The 16563-nt window shown below is 57.5% G+C and overlaps 3 protein-coding genes across 3 annotated transcripts; all 3 read left to right on the top strand.

Moving 5' to 3' along the window:
* The first annotated feature begins 19 nt into the window (after positions 1–19).
* On the top strand, positions 20–2630 carry ICAM1 (intercellular adhesion molecule 1). Its single transcript, XM_023733209.1, has 4 exons — positions 20–491; positions 569–835; positions 1019–1267; positions 1348–2630. Exons 1-4 carry the CDS (start codon positions 134–136, stop codon positions 1509–1511), a joined length of 1038 nt encoding a protein of 345 aa, XP_023588977.1. The 5' UTR covers positions 20–133; the 3' UTR covers positions 1512–2630.
* A 303-nt stretch (positions 2631–2933) lies between these two features.
* ICAM4 (intercellular adhesion molecule 4 (Landsteiner-Wiener blood group)) lies at positions 2934–4646 on the top strand. Its single transcript, XM_004378553.2, has 3 exons — positions 2934–3431; positions 3538–3843; positions 3983–4646. Exons 1-3 carry the CDS (start codon positions 3038–3040, stop codon positions 4081–4083), a joined length of 801 nt encoding a protein of 266 aa, XP_004378610.1. The 5' UTR covers positions 2934–3037; the 3' UTR covers positions 4084–4646.
* Positions 4647–5673: 1027 nt separating this feature from the next.
* ICAM5 (intercellular adhesion molecule 5) lies at positions 5674–11964 on the top strand. The gene is made up of 11 exons (XM_004378361.1): positions 5674–5813; positions 6727–6996; positions 7184–7504; positions 7763–8044; positions 8448–8702; positions 8836–9084; positions 9549–9791; positions 9878–10156; positions 10240–10479; positions 10902–11168; positions 11538–11964. Exons 1-11 carry the CDS (start codon positions 5732–5734, stop codon positions 11810–11812), a joined length of 2763 nt encoding a protein of 920 aa, XP_004378418.1. The 5' UTR covers positions 5674–5731; the 3' UTR covers positions 11813–11964.
* The last annotated feature ends 4599 nt before the right edge of the window (positions 11965–16563 follow it).

Genomic DNA, 16563 nt, shown 5'->3' with positions numbered 1-16563 from the left:
TCCTGGGATAGGGTGCCACGGCCGCAGGGTTTTATGAGTAAGCTGTGACCCCGGCCAACGGGTGGGTGTGTCCTGGGATGTGGGTGAGCCATGCCGCAGAGTGTCCCGAGAAGAGGATATTCCAGGTGGGGGAATGAAAATGCCCCAGGAAAGGGCGGAAGGACCTCCGTCCCCTCTGCTCACACCCGCCCCTCTCTCTCTAGCCCTGCCAATGACCAGACCGCACCTTAGTGCCCCTGATATCTTGGAGGTGGGCAAAAACTCCACCGTGGACTGCTTCTTGGATGGGGTGTTCCCAGTCTGGGAGGCCTGGGTCCAGCTGTCACTGGGGGGCCGGCGATTGAGCCCCACGATCAAGGACAGTGACGACCTGCTCTTGGCCACGGCCATGGTCATGGCAGACCTGGACCAGGAGGGTACCCAGCAGCTGACGTGTGCAGTAAACCTGGGGAACCAGAACCAGGAGACAAGGAAGAAAGTGACCATATACAGTAAGAAGGGGTGGCAGCAGGGCTTCAGAGGGGTAGGGCTTCAGAGGGGCAGGGCTCACTATATGCCCCGCCCCCAGGCTTCCCGGCACCTAGCCTGACCTTGAGTGAGCTAGAGGTCTCAGAATGGACAATGGTGACTGTTGCGTGTGAGGCCCATGCTGCAGCTGTGGTGACACTGACTGGGGCTCCAGCTCCAACCTCCGCCCAGATGCCGGCTTCCAAGGCCCAATTCAGTTTTAACGCCAGCGCTAAGGACAACGGCCGCAGCTTCTCCTGCTCTGCTGCCCTGGAGGTAGCTGGGCGGGTGCTGTACAAGAACCAGACCCAGCAGCTCCAAGTCCTGTGTGAGTAGGACAACGACCCCTGACCTCGAAGCCCAACCCCTAAGGCCCCATGAACTCCTGCCCTCCAAGGCCTGCTCTCACCCGCATCCTCTTTCCAGATTCCTACCTAAGCCCTCCAGTCCTGGGTGGGGAGGGGTGTCCTAGTCCCTGACCCCCAGCCCTCATCTTGCTGTGGTTCTCCAGATGGACCCCGACTGAATGAGGAGGACTGCCCAGGAAACTGGACATGGCAGGAAGGCTCCGAGAAGACTCTGAAGTGCCAGGCCTGGGGAAACCCACCCCCCAAGCTGGACTGTCACCGAAAAGGGGATAAGGTCTCACTGCCCATCGGGGACCTGAGGCCTGTCAAACGGGAATTTGCAGGCACCTACCTCTGCCGGGCCGTGAGCGTGCGTGGCGAGGTCACCCGCCAAGTGGTCGTGAATGTGCTCTGTGAGTGGCGCGGGTGGGTGGGGTGGGGTGGGACAGGGGGCCCGGCTCAGCCCTCACCACCCCCTGTGTCTTCCCCACAGACCACCAGAACAACTTGGCCATCATCATTACGGTGGCAGCCGTGGCCATACTGGGCCTTGCAGGCATAGCTGGTTACCTCTATAACCGCCAGCGAAAGATCAGGAAATACAAACTACAGAAGGCCCAGGAGGAGGCCTCCATGAAGATGAACACACCACCCTGATCCCACCCCAGGACTGGCTTCCTCCTTGGTTCTCCCACATGGTGGCAGCCCTCCACATTGGACAGCGTGGTGGATATACACCATTTAGCTACACCCACCTCCTCCAGGTGCTACAGGAGATTGGCCTCAGCTGGCATATAGGCAGTGCTTGGGGTCATGGTACCTGCACACCAAGGACCCTCAGGGCTCCCACCTGATCTGTAGTCACAGGACTGAACTAAGAGGAGGAAGCACTGAGGAGAATGACTACAGAGATGTTAAAGTCTGACTGGCCAGAGGGGGAGTGTTGGGAGATGCATATCCCACAACATGGGGACACACAGCCAGGAAACTGAAACTCATCTCCCGCTGCGTGTGCTGAGGCCCCACAGTCCACAGGACACACGCAGCATCGAAACACAAATCCCTACACTTCCTCCAAGAGATGCCGGCTCTGGCACTACTGTCCACTGACTGTCTCCAACTCTTGATGATGCCATATTTATTCATTTGTTCTTTTACTAGCTATTTATTGAGTGTCTTTTATGTAGGCTTGAATGGTGAACAAGGTGAATTTAGGTTCCTGCCCTCAGGGAGCTCTCAGTGTAACCTCATTCAGGGCCTCCAGGTACAGTTATTCTGGCTGTGCACTGCGCGAGGGTGCCTGGCAAAAAGACCAAGTGGGGCTGCAATTCCTCACTCCATTGGCCAGGCTGATTTCCCCCAGAAGGGGTGCCCTTTTCTGTCTTGCACAAAGGCGCTGTATGGACTAGCAATGCTCACATGCCCAGGGAGGACCCACTAAGCCCTTTCCCCCCAGCACTGGCGCTGACCTCTGTTAGCCACCTCCCCACCCAAACGCATCTCTGCCAGTGCTCACAATGACATTTGGTGGCCATGCCTAAACATGGGTGCCACTCCTTGGCAGCTGAATCATGAAGCCCCACGTAACTACGCCCAGCCCCTGCATGCCCCTGTCCTGTCCTAGCTGCTTACATCTCCGTGGGACCGTGAACAAACACAACACTCTCAACTCCAAATTCCTGCAGGCCCTGCAGGCAGTGGGGAAGGAGACCATGGTTTCCGAGGACACCACCCTCCCAGCTCTGGAGGCCTCGTTCTTTAATAAAGCTTTTTCATCCAGCCTACGCCTTGTGTGAGTCCAGGGGAGGTGTCACGTCCAGCTGGAACCCTTTCTAGCAGCTCTACTAAAGCCTTGTCCTCCCACTTCCTCCCCCAAGAGCAGGCTGCGGTTCAAGGTCCAATCCTGGGTCTCTGATCCAATTCTGGGGCTTTTTATGAACTTTCCGGATTCTAGTGAAAACTAAAGACTCCTCTCCAGAAAAGCACATTGATATTTGGTTTATAATGGGGTATAGAATCTCATTCTTGAGCTGAGGGAGGGGAATATCTGCTGCTGGGTTCCTGGGCCCTCTGGGGGCCTCTGTTCCTCTGGGCGGGGCTGAGGAGGCGGGACTGCCGGCCTCCTTATCTCCAGAGGCAGCTGTGTCTCCCTGGCGCTGGACCCACAGTTCCAGCTCTTTGCCATGGGGTCTCTGCTACTCCTTTCACCATTGTTTTTGCTGGGAGCCACCTATTCGGGAGGCAGGAGTGTGCGTGAGCGCCGGGCTGAGTGGGCGCAAAGCCCCGGGGTCAGCCCTGTCTCACCCTCAGGGACCTCAGCACCATTCTGGGTGCGCTTAAGCCCAGAGCTCGTGTCAGTGCCGCCGGGGAGCTCAGTGTTGCTCAACTGCTCCAGCAGCTGCCCCCTGCCTGAGAACTACCAACTTAGGACCCAGCTGCAGCAGGGCAAAACGCTCAGTGGGTCGGGCTGGGTGTCCTACCAGCTGCTGGACGTGAGGGCCTGGAGCTCTGACGTGCATTGCTTTGTCACCTGCGCAGGGGAAATGCGCTCAGCCACGACCAGAGTCACTGCCTACCGTAAGGCTCAAGGGCCGGGACTGGGATGGGTTAAGGGGTGGGAGGCGAAGAGAGTGGGGGATAGGGGCACCCACAGGCCTTGCTCAGCAGCCCTTTCTTGTCTTAGAACTGCCGCACAGCATGCTCCTGGAGCCTCTGGTCTTAGAGGGCAGCGAGTACACGCTGCGCTGCCACATGACGCGAGTTTTCCCTGTGGGCTTCCTGGTAGTGAGCTTTCAGCATGGTGGCCGCGTCATCTACTCAGAGAGCCTGAAGCACTTCACGAACGTGAATCCAGCCAATGTGACGCTGACCTACATGCTGCCTTCCAGGTCCCCTGACCTCTGGCAGCCCGTGACGTGCCATGCACACTTCAATCTCGATGGCCTGGTGGTCCACAGCAGCTCAGCACCCTTGATGCTGACTGCCCTAGGTGAGGCACCTCTAATCTTGGGGACTTGGAGAGAGGGTGGGGAAGGTCCTGACCCCAAAAGGGAACACGGCTCCTGCGTGAGCTCTGTGCAAGACCTCCTCCACATGCTGGGTTCCTGATTCCTGCCTCCTACCCTCAGCTTGGAGCACCGAGTCCAAAGCCTTGACCTTCACCTCCATCGCATCACTTGTGATCCTTCTCGCCGTTGGAGCTGCCTACCTGATGCAGGCACAGGTGTAGGGTAGTAGGGGGGAGTTGCCCATGCCTACAGAAGGAAAAAAAAGATCTGGAGCAATTTGGGGAGTCCTACCCAGATCAATAAAGTCTTCCTCAGATCAACTCAGATCAATAAAGGCTCTGTCCTGTGGCCTGGCATAACCATTCCCCATTAGTGCATCTCCTCAGAGGAAGTGGTCTCTTTTTCTGGTTCTGCTGGAATCACTTTCTCCAAGTTCTTTGTCTTCCTGAGGGCACCTGAGGTCCTCTCACTCAGGCCTACCTGGGGTCCTCCGAGTCCCAATTCCTCTGCAGTCCCAGCCGGTGTAGTAAAACACTCTCCTTCTGAGGGCCTTATCAGTGTGGTGCAGATGGGCAAAGCCCTGGCCCTGGAGGGCCCTGAGGGGTCTGGATCACGGCATGACTTTTCTTGATTGCCTCCCGCACCTGCCTCGCAGCAGCTCTGAGGAGTTTTTTCCTTCCTCACCCCCACCTCCACTTTAGACCTTAGGTTTTTCTGGAGGACAAGGGTAGAGGAGAATTGTCCCCCCATAGCTCAGGATTAGCGCTGGTGGTGACAGCACAAATGGGCAGGGTCACATGGACATACTGAGAGACACGGATATGCAGAAGCACCCATGTGGTGACAGCCGAGAAAGGGTAATCAGACGGTCCACATGGGGTGTCACAGCGTCCTGGTAGTCACGCGGCTACGTGGGCACATGGAGGGGTGTCAGAGCTTGGTGTCCGCGTGTGGTGTCAAAAGCGTTACAATTGATCTCTGGGGCTCGCGTGGACACAGAATCGGGGCCCGCACTGGGTGCTTGGCAAAGCCCGCGCGGTCCAGGGCCCCGCCCGCGGCGCCGCAGGAGGATTCAAGGGCGCTACTCTGCCGCTAGCGCTCACACATGCCGAGGAGACACGTGCCCGCTGCACTCTGGGTAAATACAGACCACCCCCCGAGCAGAGCCAACCCTAATTTAGACGCCCGCGAACGCTGCGCGCATGCACACGTGTTCCTCGCTCGCTGGTACTCGTCCCCGCCCCCTCGGTCGCTGGCCGGGGCGAGGGTGAGGGGGACGAAAGGGCGTGGATATAACCCTCAGTTCCCCTTGGGTTAAAAGGGGAAAGATCAGTGAAGGGGGCAGCCCCAAGCCCTCTCCTAGACCTCTCCCCTCTCCATCCTGAGCCTCCCAAACCTCTCCTAGCACCCAAATCAATCCCTGCCTGAGGGGAGCTGGTGGGAGGGAACTAAATATGGGGGCGGGGCTCGGAGACCAGCATATTATCATAGCCTCCAAGGTAGGGGTGGGGTAGGGGTTTGGAGAATTCAGCATCTTCGACCTCCGCGTTGCCAGCGGGGATGACGCGGGAGCGGGCGGCCGCCCCCAGAAAGCTCCAGGCGCTCCGGCGAGCCTCCTTGTAGACTCCGGGGGTCGCTCGCTCCTGCCAGCTCGCCGTCACCAAGGCCCGAAGCCTGGCGCACGCTCGCCCCCCCCGCCCCTTGCCGGCTCTGCTGCCGCCCCCTCCTTGGAAACCAAGTTACCAACGTTAAGCCAATCCCCGAGCGCAACTCTGCCTCCCCCACACTCCACCCGCCGCGCCGCGCCGTCCTCTAGCCCAGCTCGTAGCTAGCGCTCCCCTCGCCTCCTGCGTTTCCCCCGCGGCGGCGATGCCAGGGCCCTGGCCAGGGCTGCGCTGGGCGCTCCTCGGCCTCTGGGCTGCCCTGAGCCTGGGGCTCCTCGGTCTCTCAGGTAAGCGCCGGCCCCGGCCGAGGGTAGACCGGGCGAGGGCGGTGTTCCCAGACCGGAGACGCGGCCGCGTGACCCTCCCGGCTCCGCCCTGCGCCTCGCTCCCACGCTTCTACTCCGAGTCTTCTCCCTATTCCTCCTCCCAGTGCACACCCGAGACCCTGCTCCCTGACGCCTCGCGTGCCCAGGTCTCTACCCTACCCCCTCGAGATCCTGAGTGCTCTTTCTCACCCAATCTCGCGCCCTGGAGGCCCCGTATCTCTCCTGTCCCTTTCCGGGTTACCACCTCGGGCTCTGCTGGGTACCAAGGTCCACAGGCTGTCATCTTCCCTACTCCCGGTCCTCGAAGACCCGATCTATCCAACTACTGTGACTCAGAGGCGCTGTCACCGCGCCACCTGGAGCCGTGGCAACCCGGTCCCTTGCCTGTTCCCGCTGTCCCTTGCACGTGCCCAACTCTGAGCCCTCTTACCATGTTCTTCATCAGGAGTTGGGGTCCTCCCTTATCCTTAACCTAGCCTCATCTCTCCTTTGCCTCGCCCCAACCTCAGTCTCCCCTCTCCCCGCGATGTGCCAGGAGTCTGAGAACCGGTTTGTTCCCCTTCCGCCACCCGGGATCCCTTCCTCCCAGCGTTGCAGTGTGCCAAAGACCCTCTTCCCCTTCCCCCATTCCTTGCCACCGCTCCATCTACGCCTTGGAGACCACGGCTTTCCGCCCCCACGTCCCAAAGACATCCTCAAGGTTTAGACCCTAGAAGCTCTCCTCCAAATCTGAGGTCTGGGCTGAACGCGGGACTCCTAGGCTCTGTCCTGACTTTGGCCTCTGCGCGTCCCCTTGGGACCCCTGACTTGGCTAGGGGCGCTCAGATTCCGGAAAGGGGGCTCCCTCAGGCTGAGCCTGCATTTCCTTGCGCAGTGGTCGCGCAGGAACCCTTCTGGGCGGACCTGCAGCCTCGCGTGGCGCTCGTGGAGCGCGGGGGATCGCTGTGGCTGAATTGCAGCACCAACTGTCCACGGCCGGAACGCGGTGGCCTGGAGACCTCGCTGCGCCGGAACGGGACCCAGAGGGGTCTGCGCTGGCTGGCACGGCAGCTAGTGGACATCCGCGAACCGGAGACCCAGCCAGTCTGCTTCTTCCGCTGCGCGCGGCGCACACTGCAGGCGCGTGGGCTCATCCGCACCTTCCGTGAGTTCTCCACCGCCACGCTCGTACTCTGTGTTCACTCCCTTCCAGACTCCTCCTCCCGGGTCCCCGGGTCTGCCCCTTCAAGCCCCACCCTCTGGTTCCCAAGGGCCTCCCCTCCTGGCCCCCGCTTCCCTCGGGTCCACTGGGCTCTGGGCCGCTAAAGGCAAGAGCTGCGGTTCCCCTGCAGAACGGCCGGATCGCGTAGAGCTGATGCCGCTGCCCCCCTGGCAGCCCGTGGGCGAGAACTTCACCCTGAGCTGTAGGGTTCCCGGCGCGGGGCCCCGTGGGAGCCTCACGCTGACCCTGCTGCGGGGCGCCCAGGAGCTGATCCGCCGCAGCTTCGTCGGGGAGCCACCGCGGGCGCGGGGCGCGGTGCTCTCGGCCACTGTACTGGCGCGGAGGGAGGACCACGAGGCCAATTTCTCATGTCGCGCGGAGCTGGACCTGCGGCCGCATGGGCTGGGACTGTTTGAAAATAGTTCGGCCCCCAGACAGCTCCGGACTTACAGTGAGTGGGTGAGGGAAGAACGCGACCAAGTGGAGTCGGTCTGGTGTTTAAGCAGTTTAGAGGCAGAAAGGCCTGAATTCTAATCCTTACGTCAACACTTGGCAGCTGAAAGTTATTTGCCTCTCTCTGCCTCTAGGGTGATATTAGTACTTTCCTATTATATGATTGTGAGGATTAAATAAGCGTGCATGTAAACGCTTAGCACATATTGAGTGCCCAACACATGAAAAGCTCAAACTCTGTTGTTCGACCCCCCAGCCCTAACTCCGGATCGCCCGCGCCTAGCCGCTCCCCGGCTCTTGGAAGTGGGGTTAGAAAGGCCTGTGAGCTGCTCCCTCGAAAGACTGTTCCCGGCCTCTGAGGCCCAGATCTACCTGGCGCTGGGAGATCAGAGGCTGAATTCCGAAGTCACGCGCGAGGGGGACGCGCTCACGGCCACTGCCACAGCGCGAGCAGAGGAGGAGGGCATTGGGCAGCTGGTCTGCAACGTGACTCTGGGGGGCGAGAGCCGCGAGACACGGGAGAACGTGACGGTCTACAGTAAGAGGAGGAGGGGCGGGGCGGGGCTTGGGGGCGGAGCCAAAGGAACTAGAAGGCGGGGCGAGGAGGATAGCAGGCGGGGCCTCCATTGGAGGACAGTGGAGCAGGCGTGGTCCGAGAGCGCCCGAAGGGACAAGGCAGATAGGGGATCAAGATCAAGTAGCTGAAGAGGCGGAGTCTGAACCGCTCCAATGGGAAGGACCGCAAAAGGGCAGGGGTCCCTGGGGATTTGGCTCAACTCCAGGACGCGGGGCACGTAGGAGGCAGAGCAAGAGCGTCCCGAGAGGCGGGGCGTGTTACACGGTTTGGTCGCAGCGCTAAGGGGATTCTGGAGATAGTGGGTGGGCTTAGACTGGCGAGAAGGGTGTGGTCAGTGGACTCCCAGCCTATGCCTGGTCCCCAGGCTTCCCGGCGCCCCTCCTAACCCTAAGCGAGCCCGTAGCACCCGAGGGGACGACGGTGACGGTTACCTGCACAGCTGGGGCCCGAGCCCTGGTCACACTGGATGGAGTTCAAGCCGTGGCCTCCGGACAGCCTGCCCAGCTCCAGCTAAACGCTACCGAGAATGACGACAGGCGCGGCTTCTTCTGCGACGCCACCCTCGAGGTGAACGGGGAGATCTTGAGTAAGAACCGGAGCGCCGAGCTACGCGTCCTATGTGAGTTGGCTTTTATCACCTCGCGCTCCCCCACCCCCTACTTCCAAAGTCTTGGCGGCTCCCTGGCGGTACCGTGGAGACAGGGACTTTCTTCACGGTCCACGTCTAGCTCTGTATCCCCTCGTGCCCGCAGATGCCCCCCGGCTGGACGATTCGGACTGTCCCAGGAGCTGGACTTGGCCGGAGGGACCAGAGCAGACGCTGCGCTGTGAGGCCCGGGGAAATCCAGGGCCTTCCGTGCACTGCGCGCGGCCCGACAGCGGGGCGGTGCTGGCGCTGGGCCTGCTGGGTCCGGTCACTCGCGCACTCGCCGGCACCTACCGCTGCACGGCGGCCAACGTCCAGGGCGAGGCGGTCAAGGATGTGACGCTGACGGTGGAGTGTGAGTAGGGGTGCGTGGGGTGCATCCTTGTCTTGTTCTCAGGGTCAGGGGTAGTCGGTCTACAAGGGAAGAGTAGGAACAAAGTCAGACGTGCCTATAGGGTTCTGACGTCTGAGGTGTGCCTTTGGGCAGGATTTTGGGAAAAAGAAAAGGCTACCTTTTAGTGGTTGGGGGGAGATCTCCGAGAAGGACAAGAGGGGTCCTAAGTGTGTCCATAGGGGTCTGGGGCGTGGCGTTTAGGCGAAACCTTGGGACCACTTGCGACAGCAAAGACTCAAGATGGGTCCTGCGGGCGCTTTCTGAGAATCAGGGAAAGATGATCCTTAGAGTTCAGAAGTCCTGAGACACAGCCGATGCAGGACATAGCCTGCTCCCACCCTTCACTGAGGCCTTGGGAGGGAGGAGGGCCTAGGGACATCATGCCAGCCCTAAAACCCCAAATCCAACAACGACCCGCTCCCCAGACGCACCGGCACTGGACAGCGTGGGCTGCCCAGAACGCATTACGTGGCTAGAAGGAATAGAGGCCTCTCTGAGCTGTGTGGCCCACGGGGTCCCGCCGCCCACTGTGAGCTGTGTGCGCTCTGAGGAGGATGGGGTCATCGAGGGGCTGCTGCACGTGGCCCGGGAGCACGCGGGCACCTACCGCTGCGAAGCCACCAACGCGCTCGGCTCTGCCGCCAAAAATGTGGCTGTCACGGTGGAATGTGAGTGGGGGCACCACGGGGTGAGACGGGCCTTCCAGGACATCCCAGGCCTGACTTCCTGCCCCTGTGTCACCGTTGACCCTTAGATGGCCCCAGTTTTGAGGAGCTGAGCTGCCCCAGCAATTGGACATGGGTGGAAGGGTCTGGGCGGCTGTTTCCCTGTGAGGTCGACGGGAAGCCAGAGCCAAGCCTGGAGTGCGTCGGCTCCGGGGGCGCCAGTGAGGGGCTGCTGCTACCGCTGGCCTCCCCAGGCCCTACTCCCAGAGCCTCCAGCATCTCCAGTGCCCTGGCACCTGGCATCTATGTCTGCAACGCCACCAACCGGCACGGCTCGGTGGTCAAGATGGTCGCCGTGAGCGCGGAGTGTGAGCGGGGCCCAGGCGGGCGGGGGGTAGGGGGTGCCCCAGATCCGGACCCCTTCCTAACGCCCGCCATGGCTGCTTTGCAGCGCCGCCTCAGATGGATGAGTCAACCTGCCCCAGTAACCAGACGTGGCTAGAAGGGGCCGAAGTGGCCGCGCTTGCCTGCGCCGCCGGGGGTCGCCCCTCCCCACGGGTGCGCTGCTCGCGGGAAGGCACGCCGCGGCCTGAACGGCAGCGCGTGTCCCGAAACGACGCGGGCACCTATCGCTGCGTGGCCACCAACGCTCACGGCACGGACGCCCGCACTGTCACCGTGGGCGTGGAATGTGAGTAGGGGCAGCAGTGGATGGAGAGGACTGGGCACCATAGAAAAGTGGCTCGCAGCGATTGGGGGCCCCAAGGGAGTGCAGGGGGCATCTCTCCCAGTCCCGTTTTCGAGGACAAGGATTTCCAGCCTAAACCTTAGGTAGTAAAACCTCTAACAGGAGCCCGGTCCCCTTAAATCCTGAGCCAGAAGGACACTGGCGCGGGTCTCCATTTCCCATTCTGTGGAAAAGCGGCTTCCTGCCGGTTGATGGGGAAAAAGGCGCAGGATTCTAGTCCTGACTACAGTGCGACTACAAGCGGCTTATCGAGGGAAGAAGTTCTGGTGCTAGGCAGGATCCTTGCCCCGCTCCACCGAAGGGGGGTGGTCCCAGACCGATTGTGGTGGGTGGAACGCCTCCCTCCAGCCTCCTGCCCCCCGCAGACCGGCCGGTGGTGGCCGAGCTGGCAGCCTCGCCCCCGGGAGGCGTGCGGCCTGGAGGGAACTTCACGCTGACGTGCCGCGCCGAGGCGTGGCCCCCAGCCCAGATCAGCTGGCGCGCGCCCCCGGGGGCCCCCAACATTGGCCTGTCAAGCAACAATAGCACGCTGAGCGTGGCCGGCGCCATGGGCAGCCACGGCGGCGAGTACGAGTGCGCAGCCACCAACGCGCACGGGCGCCACGCGCGGCGCATCACGGTGCGCGTGGCCGGTGAGTGGCAGCTGGCGGGGGTGGGGGGAGCGAGGGATCTGCTGGGGGGCGTGACCTGGGGCTTGGAACGCCTGACTCCGACCCTGCCTCCTTTTTAGTCCCTACAGCTGAGACTAGAGTGGGCCAGGGTCGCAGTTAGGGGCGCCCTGAAGATGGGGCTGACGATGGCTGGCTGGGGTGGGGGTTAGTGATGGGGGAGCGGATCTTCCACGGCTTGGCTGCGATCAGGAGGGAATTATTAGCGTGGGGTGGGTTCTGAGTGGTGCACACGTGACCCAGTTCACCTTCCACAGTACGCTGTGTGGAAGGGGGGTTGGAGAGGGACCAAGGGCAGAGGATGGGGAGCCCCAACTAAATCCCTCCCCGCAGGTCCGTGGATGTGGGTCGCCGTGGGCGGCGCGGCGGGGGGCGCGGCGCTGCTGGCTGCGGGGGCCGGCCTGGCCTTCTACGTGCAGTCCACAGCCTGCAAGAAGGGTGAATACAATGTGCAGGAGGCCGAGAGCTCGGGCGAGGCCGTGTGCCTCAATGGCGCAGGCGGCGGCGCTGGCGGGGGCCCCGGTGCGGAAGGTGGACTTGAGGCGGCGGGGTCGACCGAGGCGCCGGCGGGGGGCGAGGTCTTCGCCATCCAGCTGACATCGGCGTGAGCCCGTGCCCCCCTCCCCGCGGGCCCGGGGATGCCCCCAGACGTACACGGGGGCCTATTTATTGTTCCATTTATTTATTTACTCATTTATTTATTCAACTCCAGGGGCGACAGCCCTATTTTCTACCCCCCCAATAAAGTTTTTATAAAGGACTCCTGTGCTTCTGTGTCTTCGATGTGTAACAAGTCCAGTGTTCAAATCCCGATCCTGCAGGTTCTTCTTTTTTTTTTAAGGGCCTGCTAAGTACCAGTATTTTCATTGGCTTCATATGCATGCAAAAGCTGGACAATGAATAAGGAAGACTGAAGAATTGAGGCATTTGAATTACGGTGTTGGAGAAGAATATTGAATATACCATAGACTGCCAGAAGAACAAATAAATCTGTTTTGGAAGAAGCACAGCCAGGATGCTCCTTTGAAGCAAGGATGGCGAGACTTCATCTCACATACTTTGGACATGTTATGAGGAAGGACCAGTCCCTGGAGAAGGACATCATGCTTGGTAAGGTGAGGGTCATCAAAAAAGAGGAAGACCTTCAATGAGATGGATTGACACAGTGGCTGCAACAATGGACTCAAATACAGCAGAGATTGTGAGGATTGCTGTGGGACCGGGCAGTGTTTTGTTCTGTTGCACATAGGGTTGTTGTGAGTCGGAACCAACTTGACAGCATCTAACAACAGTAAGTGCCAGGCACAATCCAAGCTGTCTTTCCTGGTGTGACCTGGAGCCTGCTGCTTGCCCTCTTGATGCTCATTTCCTGCTCTCATGGACCTTTGGTCAAGGGTGGGGACCATGCTCCTTCCTCCCCCTCCCACTGCTTATCATCTCTTCCGCCCAGTGGTGACCTGCTGACCCAGCTAACTCTTGGAGGGATGGGGGTGAGGGGCTTCCGCCAGGCCTGGTTACCGACAGAGCTGAGGCCACCTTGCCAGGATGGGTGGAGCTGGAGCTGCCTTGGGGTTGGAGGTGCTGATGGCTTGCCATGATGCATAGACGAAGGCAGTAGCTGCAGCTATGGGTGTCAGTCCTCGGGATGTCCCTTCTATTAAAGAGCGCACCCCTGCCCCACCCTCAATGCCTCCTCTATCCTGTGTCCATCCACTGTGCCTCAGTTTACCCCAAACTGTCTTCCCACTTGGCCTATCTTGATTCAGAACCAGCTGCACTCCTCGCTGCACGTCCCCATTCCCATCACCCTCAACAGCGTAAGGAGACAACAGCTGGGCCTCCTCCCCCACACCCAGCCCCCCCAACCTTCTCCTCCCTCAAAAGCAGGAACACAGAGCTCTGGAGAAGGAAGACAGCCTGGACAGCTCCCATTCTGTGGCTGCCCCAGGTCCCATTCCTCCACTAGAAGAACACTGACTGAGCAAAGGTGAGTCCGAGCCAGTGATGGGGCTGGGTACAGAAGGCAAGGCCCAGCGTGGTGCAGCCCCTGCTGCCCCCCACCTCATCTCTTCCACCTGTCACCCTTAATCGCCTCTCTCCAGTCTCATTGGCCTCCTTGCTGTTCCTTGCACCCCACAAAGTCCTGCCTGTCTCAGGACTTTTGTACTTGCTGACCCCGCTGCCAGAAGCACTCTCACCTCAAATAGGCCCATAGCTATCCTTCAGGTCTTTACACAAACGTCACCTCCTCAGAGGGCCTTCCCTGATCACCATGGCTGAGGTAAGCCATGCCAACTCTTTTGTCTCTTTACAGGCCTTATTTTTCTCTGTAACATGGATCATTACTTAAAGTTCCATTAGACATATAATTGAATTATTTCTTTATTGTTGGTCCTAGAGCATCAGCCCCACTAGAGTAGGGAGGGATCTTTGTCCTATTCACAGCTGAGTGTCTCCACTGGGGTCTGACACAGTAAAAAACAAAAACCAAACCTGTCGCCATTGAATCGATTCTGACTTACAGTGACCGTACAGAAGTGTAAAACTGCTCCATAAAGGTTTTCTTTTCTTAATGTTTTTATCGTGCTTTAGGTGAACGTTTACAGAGCAAATTAGTTTCCCATTCAATAGTTTGTACATAAAGTGTTCCATGACTTTGGTTGCATTCCCCACAATATGTCAGCACTGTTCCACCCTCAGTTCCCCGTTTCCTTTCGTCCTGATTTTCTGCCCCTTCCTGCCTTTTCATCTTTGCCTTGGGGCAGATGTTGTCCCTTTGATCTCCCGTAATTGATTGTCCTAAGGAGCACCTTCCTCTCCTCAGTGTTACTGTTGATTTTACAGGCCTGTCTGTTGTTTGGGAGTGGCTGCAGATTCAGGTCAGAAGCATGTCTCATGGCCATAGTCTCGGAGGATCCTCCAGTTTCTGTCAGACCAGTAAGTCTGGTCTTTTTTGTGAATTTGATTTTTTGTTCTACATTTTTCACCTGCTCTGTCCAGGACCACCTGTTGTGATCCCAGTCGGAGCCCTTTGGACAAATTGCTCCTTTGAGTCTTTGGTTTTCTTCACTCTCCTTTGCTCTGGACAGGAAGAGACCAATAGATGTATTTTAGATGGACACTCGCAAGCTTTTAAGACCCCAGATGCTACTTACCAAAGCAGGATGCAGAACATTGTCTTTATGAACTGTGTTGTGCCAACTGACGTAAATGTTCCGAGTCTATGGTCCTTCACCTTCGAGCTGAGGAGCTTCATTCCACGAGGTGTTAGGTTGTCTAAGAGGTTTCCATGACTGTGCCCCTTTTTTGTGCTCTATTGTCTATATTAATATACATGCAGCACCTACAATTATGTATATAGAAATATCCACAATGAAACCTATATCCACAGGTGGGTGTGCTCCCTTATACCCTCCTACACCTCTCTTTAGCATACCTATTTATCCATTTGTAAATTTATTGTTTGTTAATAGTATTGTTGCAGGATTGGCTATGTTATAGGAATTATTGTAGTTGCCTTTTGTTCTTGCGTTCCTCTCAGTGTCTTCCTTTGCCTTGGTCATGTTTTTTTTGCTGACTTCCTCCGTATTGTGTATTGTCTTTCCCTTCACCAATACTGGAAACCCTGGTGGCATACTGGTTAAGAGCTACAGCTGCTAACCAAAAGGTAGGCAGTTCAAATCCACCAGGCGCTCCTTGGAAACCCTATGAGGCAGTTCTGCTCTGTCCTTTAGGGTCGCTATGAGTCGGAATTGACTCAACAGCAACGGATTTCACCCATGTTAACACGTATCTTCTATCTAGCTAGTAATTTTCCCTCCCTCTCCCTCCTATCCTTGGTGACCATCAGAGAATTTTTTTCTGTGTGTAATCCTTGTCTCAGAGCCCTGATGGCAAAGTGATCAAGAACTTGGCTGCTGACCAAAAAGTTGGCAGTTCAAATCCACCAGCTGCTACTTGGAAACCCTGAGGGGGAGTTCTACTCTGTCCTATAGGGTCACTATGAGTCAGAATCGACTGGACAGCAATGGGTTGGTTTGTTTTAATCCTTGTTTTTTTCTAATAGTAGTCTCATACAGTATTTGTCCTTTTGTGATGGACTTACTTCATTCCGCATAATGTCCTCCACATTCATCCATGTTGTGAGATGTTTCACGGATTCTTTATTCTCTCTCACTGTGTAGTATTCCATCATGTGTATCTACCAGTTCGTTTATCCATTCACCCATGGAGGGGCACTTAGGGTTGCTATGAGCTGGAATCAACTCGACAGCAATGGTTTGTCTTCAGGTTGTTTCCATCTTTTTGCTATTGTGAATAATGCTGCAATAACACAGTTGTGCATATGTCTATTCCTGTCACAGCTCTTATTTCTTCAAGGTATGTACCTAGGAGTGGGACTGCTGGATCATACGGTATTTCTAACTTTTTAAGGAAGCACCATATCGTTTTCCATAGTAGTTGTACCACTTTACATTCCCACCAGCAGTGTATGTGAGTTCCAACCTCCCCGAAACCTCACCAACATTGTTGTTTTTTTGATTAGTGCCATTATTGTCGGAGTGAGATGGTATCTCATTGTAGTTTTGATTTGCATCTCTCTAAACTGCAGCCCTGGTGGCGCAGTGGTTAAGAACTCAGGTTGCTAACCAAAAGGTCAGCAGTTTGACTCCATCAGCCGCTGCTTGGAAACCCTATGGGGCAGTCCTACTCTGTCCTATAGGGTCACTATGAGTCACAATCAACTCGATGGCAATGGTTTTTTTTTTAATGGCTAATAAGCACAAGCATTTCTTTACATGTTTGTTAGCTGCTTGAATGTCTTCTTTGGTGAAGTGCTTATAGGGTTTTCAAGGCTGTGAATCTTTATGGAAGCATACTGCCACATCTTTCTCCTGCGGAGCTGCTGGTGGGTTCGAACCCACAGTCCCTGCAGATCTCCCTCCCCCATTCTGATCTGTCAGCCTCCAGTGATGGGCCATGAGGATCTCAAGGGTGTCTGCTGGATTTACTAGTGTCCCTGCGGTACACAGTAGGTGCCTAATCGTTAGCAGATAAGTGCTGTCCTGTTGTTTACTGTATAAAATCTAAACTTCCTGGCATGGGACAGCTGAGCACTTAACCACTGCACCAGTGGGGCTCCTAAATGTTGAATAAATGGATAAAAACAGCCAAGACTTAGCAGACACACATCTGAGACTTTCATGTGTTCAATGTGTATTCCCGAAGGGCTTCTCCATGCTGGCCACTGGGGAGGCCTATGATGGTTAAACAGGAGCCGTGGTGGCGCAGTGGTTAAGCATTCAGCTACTAACCAAAAGGTCTGCAGTTCAAACCCACCAGCTGCTCCGTGGGAAGA

The sequence above is a fragment of the Trichechus manatus genome, unplaced genomic scaffold, assembly GCF_000243295.1.
Source record: "Trichechus manatus latirostris isolate Lorelei unplaced genomic scaffold, TriManLat1.0 scaffold00057, whole genome shotgun sequence".
Taxonomy (NCBI): domain Eukaryota; kingdom Metazoa; phylum Chordata; class Mammalia; order Sirenia; family Trichechidae; genus Trichechus; species Trichechus manatus.
Note: the sequence above shows the minus strand (reverse complement) of the source record. Positions and strands in the feature narration are given on the sequence as shown.